The following is a 16576-nucleotide window of genomic DNA, read 5'->3' on the forward strand; positions in this document are numbered from 1 at the left end:
TAGTACAAAGTACACTCTGCCACAGTTATTCTATTTCCTGTGTTGTATGAGCTATAAACATGGCCAAAAGCAAGTGCCAAAGACCATGGCCCAATTAAAGCGCCTAAGCATCCCCTCAGAAATGCTTAGATTCTTTAACCACGCTTGTTACCCACGTCTGGGTCATCCGACAAGGTTAGTGCACTTAACCCCCCATGACATACACTACACACGACATATGAACGTGGCCCAAAGCAAGTGCCAAAGACCCTGGAAGGTCAGTGCACTTAGCCCCCCACGAACATACATAAACATCCAATGTATGAACGTGGCCCAAAGCAAGTGCCAAAAACCCTGGAAGGTCAGTGCACTTAGCCCCCCACGAACATACACAACATCCAATGTATGAACGTGGCCCAAAGAAAGTGCCAAAGACCCTGGAAGGTCAGTGCACTTCGCCCCCCACGAACATACACAATATGCACATGCCAACGCATTTCCAACGTCAATCAACATTCCATTTTCACATCATTCTTAACACAGACGTCATCTCGTCTCAATGACGTTATCAACAACAACAACAACAACCTCATTTCATACTCACATAATTATCAACAATAACACCACTTCATGTTGACATGATCTTTATTAACAACGCCATCTCAAATCAATATCATCAATATCACCACATATCAATTAAAATCCTCAATAGCGACATCACAATAAATCACATTCCGCACATACATATTTCTTTCATGCCTAAGATTCACACTCTCAGGTCTTCAAACGACACAAGTTTAATAAACAATAATGTTATTCATCAACAATAGATATATCGCATCCCATTCGTTAAAAACATAGTTTTTCTTGAAAAAAAATCAGCATGCAACAGGGACAGACAGATATTCTCATAGCTAGGTTCCCTGACCCTAACTATGGTGTCAAAATGGTAAATTTTATAATAACTCTCCTCACCTATCGTGAGCTCTCCGTTAGTTCTTCTTTGCGTCACTTAGAGGTCTCTCTCTCGTTCGCGCTTGTTGGTCCAACGCAAGTCTCTATTACGCCAAAACGAAAGGAATTTAGTATGGATTTCAAAAACAAGGTCAAAGGTAACATTCAGGGTCAAATACCACTGTCAAAACATAAAAGGGCTGAAGGTTATTTTGGGTTCTACAAATGGAGACATCATTTTGAAATTCCGATCACGCCAATGTGACCGGGGTTCAGTGAATGCTGCAAAAACAACCTCAAGGTTATAAAAAGATAACTTTTACAATGTTTCATTCTCTAGGGTTTTTCAAAGGAAGTGTAAAAACACCCTATTACAGTACCCAACACATAGGAGACACTAAGAGGAACTCAAACTAGTTAGGAGAAGGCTTAGAAGTCAAGATTACCTCAGAGAAACTATGAAATGGAGGATTGAGGGATTTTCTCCATCGAATCTTTGAGGAGGATTTTGAGGATTCTGCTCCGATTAAAGTGTTCCTCTTGGTGTGGGAGTCCAACGGCAGCTCACGGTGGCCATCGGTGGTCTCGGGTGGTGGAAAATAAATTTTTAGGGTTTGGGAGACGTTTTTGGGGAAGAGGAAAGTGAAAATTGTGTTTTTCACGCTAAGGACGTATTTATAACCTGCAACTTTCTCTTAGCGGGTCTGTCTCGCTAAGTCGAAGTCCACTTCTAGCGCTTAGCGCAAGGATTTAGGCTTAGCACAACCTCCTCTGCACTAGGGCTCGCTTAGCGCACCTTCTAGGCGCTCAGCGCACTTTCTCTCGGTTGGAATTGGGCTTAGCGCAGCTTTGGGCCGCTCAGCGCAATTCCCCTCGATTGGAATTGCGCTTAGCGCGCCTTACTCGTTTAGCGGGAGACCAAAAGTCACTATTTTCAAGATCCCAACGGTCAAACTGTAGAAACATATCTTAGGAACATCCAGAAAAAATTTGAAGACAATCCAACGGTTAACAAATCCGGTATCACGATTTCATTGAACTAGGTTTTGAAAAAATCTAAAATCTCATACTTTCAACTTAGCTCAACAAAACTCCACGTAATTCAACATACATATCAAAAAGTTCACACATGACTAGTTCAAGGCATACTTCAACTCATTCAAGTTTATCATATAGTCAAACAACACAATAAAATAATCAAACATCAAATATAATTACTAATTTTATATATATATCAGGGTGTTACAGAGATAATTAGAAGGACCAAAAATGTAATTTTGCCTAACTTTTAATAATCTGGTTGTGTTTATAGACATAAGGAATGACAGTGGCATAGAGGCTTATGTTAGCTTAAAGGTGGAGGACATGACAAAGTTTGAAGCAGACGAGGAGTTGCTTGCCTGTGTGAGTAAAGCACCTGTTTGTTGATCGATGCATGCATGCAATGTAATTAGTGTTGAATTAAGTATTTAATCAGTCATCACAAAAGGTGTTGTTTTGAATTTAACTCTTTCCTGCAGGTTGGCAATGCTACCAGCGCTACAACTTATCCTCTTTCTAATCTTATGTTGGTTTCATTGCCACCCGTAATCTACGGAATCTTAATATTAAAAATGATTCCATAAAATATATAGTTAAATTTTCTTAATATATTAAGTATTATACTTTTTAAATACCTTTTATTTTTTAAAAAAAAGCATCAAAGAACTAATTAAAAAATCATTTAAGAATATCATTTTCACAACATTCAAGAAATATTTCAGTAGAAGCTGAAAAAAATCTAAAGCAAAGATAATAATAAAAATTCTATTATGTTAAAAATAGTAATAATCACAAAAACATATTTTATAGTTTTAAAACTTGTAAATAAATTTTACAACAAAACTGATCCAAACTTATAATTTAATTATAAAATTTATGTTATTTTTGTATAAGAAAATGTTTATAGATTATTTAAAAATGTTATTATCTATAATTTTTTCAATTTATCTATATAAATTATTTAGACAAACCTAATAATAATAAAATTTAAATAATTTAGATAAGAAAAAAGCCATCTTTCCCAATATATCCTGACAAAAGACCAAAAGTGTTAAGAGCTCACTTTTAAAACAAGGACACAAATTTCAATTGATTCAACATAATACATGAATTATTATAAATTTTTTAACAATATATTTAATTTCTACCAATAAAAATAAATAAATCAAAACTAAATTTAAAAAGTCAAAATGAAATGAGTATATTTATAGCAACCAAAATCATATTTAAGCTATTGTTTCATTATACAAGGCGAGATGTATATATCCATATCATTGATTGTATGATGCATTTTAACTATTGAAATCTATATTTTTTGTATAATTCCAATTTTCAAAGGAAGAATTTATAAATAAATTAATTTCTCAAGTCGTAGATTTGTGCTACACAAGAATATATATACAGGAAAAATAGTTACATGAATCACTTCTGCATTGATCCAATGCAGAAGTAGAAGAACGTAGGTAGCAAATTTATGAAATCTTCTGGGAAGTATTTTGTCTCAACAAGGGATGATCAGGTATTCTTCTCTAAGACAGAGAGTGCTGGTGTCAAGTAGTTATTTGCTTTGTCGGGCAAGTGTGCAACCTAAGTAGTAAGCAGACACAAAAATAACCGGTTTCCATAAATGCAGACTAGATGATAAGATTTTCATCCTATTTTTTTACTTTACAAAACTACGATTAATCATTGTTCACATACCAGCTCATAAAGCTCCCTTCCATCCTCAGCAATATACTCGTAACATACCTACAGACATGGTTGAAGAGGTTTAGTTTCGTTTGAATCAAAGTTCAATCTTATAACCGAACAGGGTTTACTCACATCAAAGCTTTTGTTTCTTGCAGTTGTATCATGTAGTGCCTTCACACATATATCAGCTACATCAGCACAGCTGATGCCCTAAAAACATGTTTAACAACTAGCATTATTGAGATCGTCATTTTCTATAAGGGTTTACAACTTTACAGGTATTTGAAATACTTAAGTAAAACAAATAAAGAATAGAAGAAAAAAACTAAAAAAAATGGCTTCCACAATGATAGTACAAAAGAGAAATGCTAGTTACTCTCTCTAACACTCCCCTTCTCATGAGCTCTCTCCTTATTGGGTGAAATTCACACGGGCCTCACTAAATATGTCTAATTTCCTATTATTTGGTGGATCCTATTTTCAAACCGGCTAGACCCACATGAATTTCAATATGATGCCCCGATATTATATTTCAAAAATGGAAACGTACCAGTGTCGTACCTGACGCATCCCGATACACATCCAATTTTATTTAAATTTTTTAAGAAAAATATAGGATACAGATGGGGGATACAGCTCCGATAGGGCTCAAGGTGGCTAGGCATGGCTCTAATATGGCTTGAACCACTTTTGAATTTATTTTATTTTATTTTCTTGTTTTAACTCTAGGATTTTTAAAATAAAAAAGTCCAAACATACACAAAAAAGAACTCCTTTTCTCTTCTCGGAACTTAAACAAAAATTCGACATACCCCTTCCTTCTTCTTCATGCATGACAACTCCTTTTCGACAAGTTCTAGATGTTCTTCTGATGAGGGGTTTATTTTTCAAAGTGTTTGCAATGTTTGCTAAAGTAGGATTTGTATATTTGCAATGTTTTAACAGCAATCAAGAGCATTTGCATAATTGCATTTTAACATCAGCACTATTGCATTTTATTTTACATCAATATATATTTTTTTACAATTTTTTATTAACATATCCAAGACGTGTCGTATCCTTAATTTTAAAAAAATTGTAATATTGCTGTATCGTATACTACACCCGTGTCACACTCTGTATCTAAGCTTCATAGATTTCAACTAATAAGAAAGAGAGTATGTTGGAAAGAGAGTATTAGAAAGTGTGTTGCTAACCCTCCTTTAGTACATAAATAGACTAACCTGTGATATTCTGTTTCCTTGATCAAATATTAGAGCACGCTGCCCTCCAGGTTCTTCCTGTCAGAAAAACTGCAAGTTAGTTGACAAGAAAAGAACACCAAAATTATAAAACCTACAACATTACATTCAGCTTACTGGAGGCACTAATAATTTACTCTAATGGAAAGTTATACTGGAATCTAGCAGTCTTAAATATTTATGTAATAAACCTTCCGTTATATATATATATATATATATATATATATATATATATGCCTAAAAAGGACCCTGACATTGATTAGACATAGTAGAAATGACATATACTAGCCTCTCTCGAAAATGACCCAACCACTGAATTTAGTAACCATTTAAAGCCAGGGGATCACAAAGATGCTAATTTCAAAGTTTTAGAACAAATTAGAGTGGATAAAGCTGTTATGAAAAAAAATTGTCAATTTTTTATCACCATCTGTGACTGGCCACCACAACTGCGCTGCCAAGTGCCAACCCAACCTGGAGGAAAGGAGTAAAACAACACAAGAGGCATAGCCGCATAGATATAGTGACAATTGAGAAACTGGCCTCTGTGCAGGACAGCATGGGAAGCCTTTGGTCATGAACATTTGTCAAGCCAGAGAATATGTCTCGTCTGCATGAAACAGCAATGCTCCAATGAGCCAGCGAGGACTCAATTCATTTATGATTTTGTAGGCTGCAGGGAATGTTGGCCAAAAGGTATCAAGAAACAACTAGGACTCGTCCATTTATGTCTCCGACTAAGACTTTAGTAAGAAGTTAATGAAAGGAAGAAGTATTATTCTCTTACTGATTGAGGTAAAGTTTGTATAAAGAATCATAGCGAAGAAATCCATCTGTAGAAATTCTTATGTACTACTAGTGGTGGATCCAAAAAACTTCTGTAGGGACAAAGAAATAGTATAATATTTTCAAAGACAAAAAATATTATAAGTTTTTATAAAATACACAATCTCATAATAAAAAAACCAAAACACTTAAAGCTTTTACAAATTTAAAAGAGTAAAGTGAGTAAAATTAGTATCAATTTATTTTCTCTTATATCTTTTATAATTTTTCACATCCTTTTATTAAAAAAAAGTATTTTAGGGGACAACACCTATTTTTTATGGGATCAAAAGCAATAATCGTTTATTAAAGTAAAAAAAAATCTGGTGAAGGGGCATTAGATTGGAAAGTGGACACGGATAATTACCATACCACTTGGGAGTACATTTACAATTTGCAATGGTTGAGTTAGGCAATGTTTTACTCATGCTCCGACTGGACAGGAACCATGTACTATTACTTGTTCTGTTATGTTTATGTGATTCTCTTATTTGGGGACTTATCCTTTTGTGCTAGTGAAGTTAGCAGTGGTGATGATGGGAACTCTCTCAGCATCTCCCCTCTGGAGGAAGATCAGGCGGGGGATTCCCTCCATGCATGATTTGCTGGACTAGTGTGGTTTGTTTTGTATATTTTGGTTGAGGTAGTTAGTTTGTTAGATGTCCTTGTGTGATGGCATGGAAGCCCCTATCATTGTTTAAGATGCTTCATGCCAATAATTGGTTTGGAATTGGTTTGTACTTCCTTGGAAACTGCTAGTAGTATTATCTGTCTATTACTGCTGATAGAATCAATTCTATGTTTACATTGTATGCAGAATGATGTAGTGGGCCAGATTATACAATATATGTAGGATGCTTGTTGAAGCACCCATTGATGGGATATATATATATGATGGAATTGTTGATGTACTTGTGAAATCCAATGATGAATAGACATGTGTACATGCATGTGTTGTTGACCCAATAATATCTGAAAAAGATATCAGTAGATGGATATCATGATAATTATGTTGAGAATAGCATGAGAATGTGAATATTAAAACAGTTATGGATACAATGTAAGACATTGAGGGTTCTTTCATCAATGATGTTGACAGGCCAATTTGTCTCCCTAAGACATTTTTTGGTTTACTGCAGGTTTCAAGCAGTCACACATTCTCATTTCACTTCTTTTTTTTTTTTTTTTTTTTGTGGCTCCCTTGTATCCAGGTGCCACAGAAATGCTAATTTCTGCAACTAAATCAATCACATGTTCTACCTAGGAGCAGCAATAGAAACTTTACCTGCAATGGACCAGGACGGACTATTGTGTATCCAAGGCCAGATCTTCTTAAGGAATCTTCACCAGCCTGGAGAATTCAACATTGACATGATCAGACATGACCCCGAAAATAAAAGGGAACAAAAGTAGCAACTTTCAGCAAGGTAAAAAATCAAACAAATAAATGAAACCAACCCTCTTGGCTTTAAGAACCTGCTCCCGCCTGGAAGGCTCAATTCCTAGTCCAGAACATGAAACTAATACAAAATCGGTTTCTTGCCCAGTCTGCAGTATATTCACATGCAGAATTTACATTAGGGGACAAAGTATCATTAACATCACTGAAGAACATAAATCATCTAGATGCCTTGTTAAGCAGTCTTTTATGTTTTATTTTTTCACGTTGTTGGCATAAAGCATAATAAGATCTGCAAAAAAGCAATGAAAGAATATATGTTGTACAAGTACTATTCACACAGTCCAGTAACAATACACGAGACAATAGCTTTCTTGGAATAAGTAATTTGAATAATATAGATGATAATGTATCACTTCATTACTTGCTCTAGAATATCAATATACCTCAAATCCTACATGAAAAAGAGGCATAATAACTAATAAGTGATCATGTGATATTGTTGGGGAAAGGGGCACAGTCAGTTTCAACAAAAGCTGGCTCAAGTTGTTAGCATTAGGACAAACAAATGCCAAGCATTACAAGATTCCCAGACCAAGTTTTTTAAATTGAAAACTAGCAGCACAAAAAACTTGAGTATGTCACCTTCCAAGTGAATGAAGACAAACAATGTTGATTATCAGATTATATTTTATTTTCTTATTTATTAGTAGATAACAAATACGGATTTAGTCTTTATTACTCATTATTAAATTGATCCTATGTAATCAACATTGATAAAGAAATATAGTGTGTGACTCAAGGGTAGAAAATGGGTTGGGTCAGGCCAAACCCTACCTAAGCTTGGTCTGGCCTACTTTATATTTCTATGGCCTAAGTTTGGGCCTATTACCCGTCACGAGTCTATTTTTAGACCCGGGCCTGGCCTTTATATAAGTTCGGCTTGACCCGTTAGCCTATTTAAAGGTCGGTTTCATATTACAAAGTGTAAAAAATTATTGTATGATAATAAAATTATTATTCGTTGAAATATTAAAGTGGGAAACAACGACTTATATGTTATTCCTAAGTTACCCAAAATTGGATGCATTGCATTCCTATTTACTTTTTTTTTCCTTTAACAAAGCCAAAGATTTTCATTAAAAACAAAACGACAATTTTACACCACAAGATGTGGCCAAAACTTGCCTATTGATATTACACGTGATAGGCTACCAAAGTCTTTTGAGTTCCACCAAAAGAAAAGAGCCTTTATTCCTGCTACTCATTTACACTTATAGGAATCAACATATTCCAAACATTAAAATGATTCAAATCGTCAAATCATTAAAATAATTTCGCAATTTCATTGAAATAACTATAATATTATATATCATAATAATAATAATTTTTTTTAAAAAAATATTTTTGCTAAATAAGCCAGCCTATCAGACTTAATAGGCTTTTCTTAAGGTCTATGACCTGACCTATTTAACTAAAAAGGTTTTTAAAAAAGCTTGAACCTGAGAGAGAGAGGTGGGTGAAATATTAATAAAGGGGAAAAGCGTAAATTTCAAAGAGTATTATGCAATTTAATGTTAGAAATATGATACAAGAACAAGTTATGAGTCTTTATCCAAAAACTTAAACTATTAGGCTAAGACATATAAATGGCTTGTATATATTTTCCAACATGTTTGCTTGCACAAGAGCCCTTTGGACTTGAAGGACAGCAATGCATAGCACCACTTATCTTGTCCTCAAATTCATCCTTTTTGGGCTTAATGCAATTCCAAAAGCTAGTTAAAGTAGGAGAATTACTTTTGCCATATACCTAGCAAAGGTGGGATCTTAACACACCCCATTATGCCCAAAATTGTACTTCTAGAATGAAGTTTGCATGAATGGACATTTGTGGGTAGCTCAACAAAAATACTTCAAAGAATTCTAATAAAACAGTCATATTTTGTAAAACATATCCACATTTATAAGAATAACCACATCTTAAAAAAAATAGAAAAATAAATATTCTAATAAAATAAACAAATTTCATCCATTATAGCCCATACTCCATACTATTGATGAAATCCTTGTACTTTATTATCTCAAGTAGAAAAAAAAAAGGGAATAACTATTTTATCCTCATTCATCTCACAACTACCATTGTAATTATCAATTGAACAATTGATTTACAATACATATACAGTGAAATTAGACAAGCGTATAAAAACATTGTAGCTTATGCCACAATTAAAAGAAAATGCATTGAAGTACTTACAGGCAAGGCTTTAATATATTCCAATATAAGCTTAAAGCTTCTTAAATCCTGTTTCATTGTTGCATTTCCTTCAACAGGCCTCTGAAACAAAAATGAATAGAGGATCAGCATTCGACAATTATACACTATTTAAAAATAAAGCACAAGTTCATGTAGGGAAAAGTATTTTAAAAAAATAAGGAAATTGGGGAACTTTGTAAATTCTTGCACGTGCTTAGAAGTTCATATGATATTTAACAGGAAAGGGAGATAATAGGCATTAAAAATATGTACAAGATAATAAGGTAATGACCTCAATTTTGGAAGGTTGGAAAGCAGGAAGCTGTTACCGAGCCTCCAATAAAATGGGTCTACCTTAGGAAGTGTGGAAAATTGTGTTCAGTTAAATGCCTTAGGAAATAGTTGTGTTGGACATAACAAATTGAATTAAACTGTCTTGGAACTTCTCTCTTAGGAAATAGCTAGAATTAATACTACACAGGAATTAGCTTAATTATTTCTTGCACGGAGAGCCATACAAGTCTTATCTTTTCTGCATCTCTGAGCTCAAGTTCATGTAAGATTGCAACCTTGTAGGACCAATGTGGGATCATTGGGGAAACTTACAAAAACATGGAATTAGTGCTTCACATAGAGTTTGAGACCCAGGACCCAGCAGGTTGGATTTTGCAACCCGGATTTAAGAAAAGGCATTATGTGTTCTATTCCCTCTACTTTAAACTGGAAACACTCCAAAGGTATCTATTCCCTTTCTTGACCTCATCTCTTCCATTTCAAACTTTGATCTCTGTTATCCACTTCTCTTCCCTGCTATGAGCTGGTGGTAGCCAATCGGAGCTGATATTTGTTCTCTTCCCTATTCTGAACTAGCGTTTGAGTGTTGGTCTTGCTACATTTATGAAACATGTGTTGTGGACTTGTACGTGAAGGCTTGTTGGTTATTGGTTGCAGTTCTGTAATCATGGTCCATGGATGGAGGTTTTGTTTTGAAACATTTGTTTTCTGGTTTATGTTGCTGTTTCATTTGCTGAGAAAAATGTCTAGTGCTAGGGAAGCCACTGGTAGTTATAGCGTAGCTGGTTCTATATCTAGGTATTGCAGTTACGAAGTGATCAAGAATGCTCCGGGAAGTAGAATTGATGTGGCAGGGAATCATGGTGTTTCAATTGATGGTAATCCTAGAAAAATCAAGTGCAAGTACTATTAAAGAGTCATTATCAGGGGTTGTACATGGAAACATCTTTTGGCATGAATACAGAAGGATGTTTTAGCTTGCAAAGCTATCAGTGATGAGGTGAGGAAGCGAATGTGGTAAACTTGACCCTGCAAGAAAGGTTAATGAAAAAATTAAGGGGGTATGAGGGAGGACCAAGGCCCAAAGAAAATGTAGAAGATGGTGGTGAGAAAGGATACAAAGCAATAAGTGGTTGGGAGTCATGAAAATATTTTTAAGGGAAGAGGAGTGGGGACTCAATACACCATCAGTAACATTTTCAATAATTTGAGGGAGGAAGCTAGTCAAGAAATTTCTCTGTTATTTTACAACAATGTCATTCCCTTCAACGTGACAAAGATTGAAGAATTTGACAAGAAGTTGGAATTTGGTTGTTCAACATGGGTTAGGATTTAAGCCATCATCCTACATGGATTAGAGTCAAATATTTGAAACAAAAAGTAGATTTAACCAAGCAGGCATTGGAGGAGCATAAAGCTTGTTGAAAGAAATCGGAATGCACCATAATGACAAATGGATAGACCAAAAAGAGGAGTAGGGCCATACTTCCTGGTAAATAGCCCTAAGGTTATTTTTGTTTTTTTTTTAAATTTATCAACGCATCACACATATCTAAGACATCTAATAAGATATTTAAGATGTTGAATGAAGTTGTTGACTAGGTTAGTGAAGATAACATTGTCCTAGTTGTCACAGACAATGCAGCAAATTATAAGGCTTCTAGAGAAATCATGATGGAGAAAAGGAAGAGATTGCATATGACACCTTTTGCAGCTCATTGTATTGACTTAATGTTAGAAGATCTTAAGAAGATTCCAATTCACAAAGAGACAGTAGAAAGGTAGAAATCAATTAAAACCTATGTTTACTAAAGGACATCTCTCATTTCTTTATTGAGACACCACTAATAGAAATTTGGTTAGATTAGCCATGATACACTTTGCCAAATCTTACTTAACTTCGAGTTGCTCGAATGACAATAGGGGAGCATTAATAAGTGTTAAGTTTAAAACAAACAACTCTATGTTTTAATGATAAAAAAACAAGACAATCATTGCATTACAACTAACTTTTGCACATGTATGCAAATATCAGTAAAATTATGTATTTAATTCTGTACTATTTTTGGATAGTGAGTGATTTATGGACCACACAGATTAGGTAGGAATCGGTCTTTATTTGTATCTTTATTTCTGTATTTATTGGGGAGATTTATTTCCTTTCTGTACCTTAGACTTGGCTATAAAATCTATATGTACAGAGAATAACAATAATGAGAAATAATTCATCATATTTTGTCTTCTCCTTTAGTATTATTGAGCGGCTGACCAAGGAAACTGTCTCCTTACTTGAGTGGCTCTGTTAATCCGTAACAATAAAGCATAATTGTTGTCCACAGGTGCAGCATTCCTAAATATATATAATCACCCTAATTTCCCTAACTGCCCTTTATTATATTCCTAATAATACCCAGTCTATTATTTCTTTCTCCTAGTACACACCTTCCACTCCTTTTCCTAGGTTGGGTCTCTCTCAGCTCAGCAAATGTCTCTAATAATACCTCCCTCCCCAACTATAACCTTGTCCTCAGGGAACTAGTCCTAGTCCTGAATGACTTATACATCTTCCCATGTCGCCTCTTCCTTAGTTTTCCCTTGCCATTTATTTAGGACTTGAGGTATCTTCTCCTCCTTCCGCGTGACCACACTCTCAGCAAAAACCTTAGCTGGCAAGTAAATAATAGGATCTAGCTGTAACTCCTGATGTAATTCTGCCTCCACTAGATGATGACCCACCGCTCGCTTCAATTGCAACGCATGGAAGACAGGGTAATTCAAGCATGTTTTGGCAATTGAAGTTGGAAAGCCACTACCCCAACCTTTATCAGCACCAAGTAGGGGCCGTAATACCTAGCAGTCAGCTTAGGATGTAGGCGCTTTGGCAGGTCAAACCAAATTGGTAGACCACAGAAGAAAGAACAATAATTGTATGGTAGCACGAAAGGAGAATTAGCGGGAAAAACTCAAGAGAATAAGTATTATCGTGTGGCTGTCCAAGGAGATTGTCTCCTTACAACTGAGTGACTAAGTTAATCAGTAAGAATAAAACTTAATTGTTGTCCAAAGGTGCAGCATTCCTAAATGTATATAATCACCCTAATTTCCATAACTTCCCTTTATTATATTACTATTATTTAATAGCCCCAATAATGTCCAGCCTATTATTTCTTTCTCCTAGTATACACCTTCCACTCCTTTTCCTGGGTTGGGCCAACATCCCTAACAGATACTGATTCAGAGATGGAGACATTTTTAAACAATTATTCTTCTCCTAAAATATGATCCAGTTATATTAGAAGTCGAGAAGGATCTAATCATTTCAGTATGATCACAATCTCTTAGAACAAAAAGACAGAGTCATAGACTCCCTCTTAATTTTAATTTACATTTTTGTTTTCCCAATGTATTGCACTTTAGTCTGTTAACTACTGTCCTGAAATTATTTAACTCCAAAAGTCTTGGTTCATATAGCATGGACAATTTAAAAAGCCTCAAATGGGAGAACTTTCAATAGTTTTTCATTTATTATAATTATTTATTGATCTTTCATAAAATTGATTTTTAACATCTTGAAAATCTGTTTTCCATTATTAAATAATGAGCCCCTCCACTCACAATTCAGCCCTAAATCCTTTGGAATGTTATAATTCCTTATACAGTTTAGGCTTTCATTTTGGACACCAATACTCAATAAAAATCCTGTTATAGGAATTTGGAAACTGCAAGGACCTTTTATTGCAAAGAAATGTTGCTACGGTTATTTCTCTAGATTTCTCTTGTGAGCATTGAATTTCTGTAATCTTATGAGTTTTTTTCTTCTTCAGACCTATTTTGCAGATATTTGGAAAAGAAAGGAGGGAGAATTGTTGGGGAATTATATTGCAAAAATGGAATTTATATTACTAAGACAAATATCAGGTTCTAAAATACAAGCTAAGTTTAAGAAAGAGAATTCAAAACAATAAGGAGGTGAACCTGTCTTCTAGGCTCAAAGCGTATGGTCAAAGTATGCACAAGAAAAGGATCTAACACTGGATCATCTGGTTTCACTGGGCGGAATGATGAAAATGGTACTCTAACCTGTCATTGTAATACGGACAGGAGATATGAAAGCTTCTCGTCAGTGCTAAGAAAGATGAAATTTCGAAGTAAGAATAGAGAAACCATAATTCGTTAAAAGGAAAATAATTCTTACCCTACAAAATCCCACTTTTGTACTAATTCTTGCAAAATACAATCTACTCTGACTTGGATCTGCCGAAGGACCAGCTTCTAGAATTAATACATAAGATCTTCCATTGCCACCGACAGAAAGAACCAGACCCTCGTACCTATCATTATTGATGAACTTATTATGCTTGAATGCATGAAAGAATTTCCTATTTTTAGAAAAATACAATTATACAGAAAAATTCCGGATGGCTATCTTATCTACAAAAGTCATCCATCTAATATTTCATACCTATCAAGAGTATAACCTAGTGGCAGAGAAAGCTTTTTGGATAGTTCCACATAGCCTCCTCTATTGAAGACATACCCTGAAATGAGTATGGAAATATAGGGGTAAAAGTGAAAATGCAGAGGTCACCATTATAAGCAACATATATTACGAAATTTGTCGGTATTGTTCATTAATATCCACTAGCAGATAAGATATACCTGAGAAAACAGCATCTCCAGTCTCAGTGAAATCAAATTTAGCATCCATCCCACCATCGTATTTTGTGGCAACTACATCTTGGAAGTAAGTTCCTTGACGAACTTCCCATCCATTGAGTGACGATGCAGATTTGAATTTGGCAATCGAGAGCTTACTTTTGCTGCTTTTCCCAGCCCGCGATTGTGCCAATTTGTTACTGTGATCCTGAAAATGAAGAAGTCTAAGTAAGTAAAGATTCCTTGTGAAAGTGTGGAGAGAGAGGGAGGGAGAGACCTGAAATGCTTTAGTAAGATTATAAACGCCTCGATGATCAACGCGGAAGAGATCCCCAGTTATAGCAGAGCGAGCAGTGGCACAATATATAATTTTGTTGCAACCTTCAACAGCAGCCTTGACAGTGGCGGGATCACCAACATCCCCAATGACTATCTCTACAGACCTTGGAAGGAGCTCAAGCACCTCCTGGTCTGCCCTCCTTACCAGAGCCTTGACAGCGTAGCCCCTGAGCATGAGCTTTCTCACAACGATGCGACCGATGCGGCTGGTGGCACCAACAACGAGTACAGTAGTATTCTGAGCGCCAGGGATTGCGAACTCGCACATCGGACCTTCTCGGACCAGAAGGGCATCCAGAGCCTCCTGATCATCCGACCGTATTGTCCTAGAAATCTGACCCAATCCCGAGAACTTTCTCCAAACCTCATCGAACAACTGCCGCGATCTTCGACCCAGTCCTACGGGGTTCACGTCGTCCAGGCTAAGAGACACGGGCGGAGGTGCTTGTTGTTCTTGTTGTTGTTGTTGTTGTATGACACGCTGCTGCTGCTTCTCATCCTCGTCCTTGCCCATATTTTGAGGAGGACGACCGCCAGCCCTTACCACCAACCGTGACTTGCGTTCATTCAAGAAAGGAATCGAACTTCGAAGATCCGAGGAAAGTAGTCTGCACTGTGTCTGTGAATAAACACTGCTATTAGCTGCTGTTGCGGCGTTCATCATTTAGCAGCTATTCCTTTTGCATGTGAATGTGAATGTGCTTCCAGTTCCACAGCTAGTTTTGGCTTTGTTTTCTTGTACATATGAACCAGAAAATGTGTGGCCCGCGCTTCTGCATTAGCAATTGGACTTCCGTCTGCTTCATACGTTAAGAAGCAGACACGTAGACCTGTAAACGAGAAGGAATAATTTTCACCACATATTTTGGATTACATTACAGCCAGGAATATCGAGAACTCAGTGCTTCCACATATAAAACCTTCTCTTTTATTCGGCCTGGATTGGAGAAATTCTTCAACTGTTATAGGTTTATTAAAAAACATGATAATTATAATTTAATTAAACAATAATCATAATAAGCTTAAATTTTAATTTATTTTATTATAATTATAATTTTATTATATTAATAAAATAAATTAAAATTTAAGCTTACCAAATACTTTTATTATAAAAATAAGAAATTGTTGGAATTTTTTTTAAAGGCAAATATATTTATATTATATATTATATAATATGAAAAAAGAGAATTACAACTGTTCTATACTTTATATTAATATACAATATAAATTATAATTTTGTTCATTTTATTTTCACAAAATTTCGATCCTTAAAATTTTAATGCAACATTTAATCTCTTTCATTTTCAAACATTGCAATTTAGGTCCTTCTATTAATTTCTAACTATGAGGGTTCAAACGGACTGTTTATTAGATGACATAACACTTTTAAAATGAATTTATTAAAGTATAAATATGATTATTGTTTAATTAAATTAAGTAAAAATTAATTAAAAATAAAAATAAAAATTAAAGAAATTTATCAATCCCTTTTTTCCCAACACTTCTCCCTTTTCCCCAACCCTTCTCCCTTATTTTTTTACTTAATTTAATTAAATAATATTCATATTTATGTTTTAAGAAATTCATTTTAGATGTATCATGTCACCTAATAGACGATCAACACTTGAACTTAACATAATGATCAAAATTATAAAATTTAAAAATAGACTATGAACATTTGAAATTAACATAATGACCAAAATTATAAAATTTGAAAACTAGGAAAACCAAAATCAAAATTTGGTGAAAATAAAAACACTAAAATTTTAGTCTAAAAAAATCCAAAAACCGAACAATCTGTCAAAGCCCCTTTGTTTGCCTTAACTGCATATCGCATACCCCAGGTTAAAAATATTTATTATATTAGAAATATAATATATTTATTCAATTTATTAAAAT

General features: G+C 34.8%; 1 protein-coding gene across 3 annotated transcripts; it reads right to left on the minus strand.

The window, feature by feature from the left end:
* Positions 1-3303: 3303 nt before the first annotated feature.
* LOC100779812 (protein HIGH CHLOROPHYLL FLUORESCENCE PHENOTYPE 173, chloroplastic) lies at positions 3304-15555 on the minus strand. 3 transcript variants are annotated; one of them, XM_003531736.5, is made up of 12 exons: positions 14616-15555; positions 14342-14546; positions 14145-14220; positions 13878-14013; positions 13658-13762; positions 9389-9469; positions 7191-7280; positions 7018-7083; positions 4890-4946; positions 3799-3876; positions 3676-3723; positions 3304-3561 (listed from the first exon to the last, which is right to left on the minus strand). In XM_003531736.5, the coding sequence occupies exons 1-12, from the start codon at positions 15339-15341 to the stop codon at positions 3490-3492; spliced, it is 1740 nt and encodes a 579-aa protein (XP_003531784.1). In that variant the 5' UTR covers positions 15342-15555; the 3' UTR covers positions 3304-3489. The 3 variants fall into 3 exon arrangements, 2 of the variants coding, with proteins under 2 accessions (XP_003531784.1, XP_014634672.1); XR_001389519.3 differs by lacking the exons at positions 3304-3561; positions 3676-3723; positions 3799-3876; positions 4890-4946 and adding exons at positions 5036-5580; positions 5695-5785; XM_014779186.3 differs by lacking the exons at positions 3304-3561; positions 3676-3723; positions 3799-3876; positions 4890-4946 and adding an exon at positions 5032-5785.
* Positions 15556-16576: the final 1021 nt, after the last annotated feature.

Source organism: Glycine max, chromosome 8 (genome assembly GCF_000004515.6).
Source record: "Glycine max cultivar Williams 82 chromosome 8, Glycine_max_v4.0, whole genome shotgun sequence".
In the NCBI taxonomy this organism is placed as follows: Eukaryota; Viridiplantae; Streptophyta; class Magnoliopsida; order Fabales; family Fabaceae; genus Glycine; species Glycine max.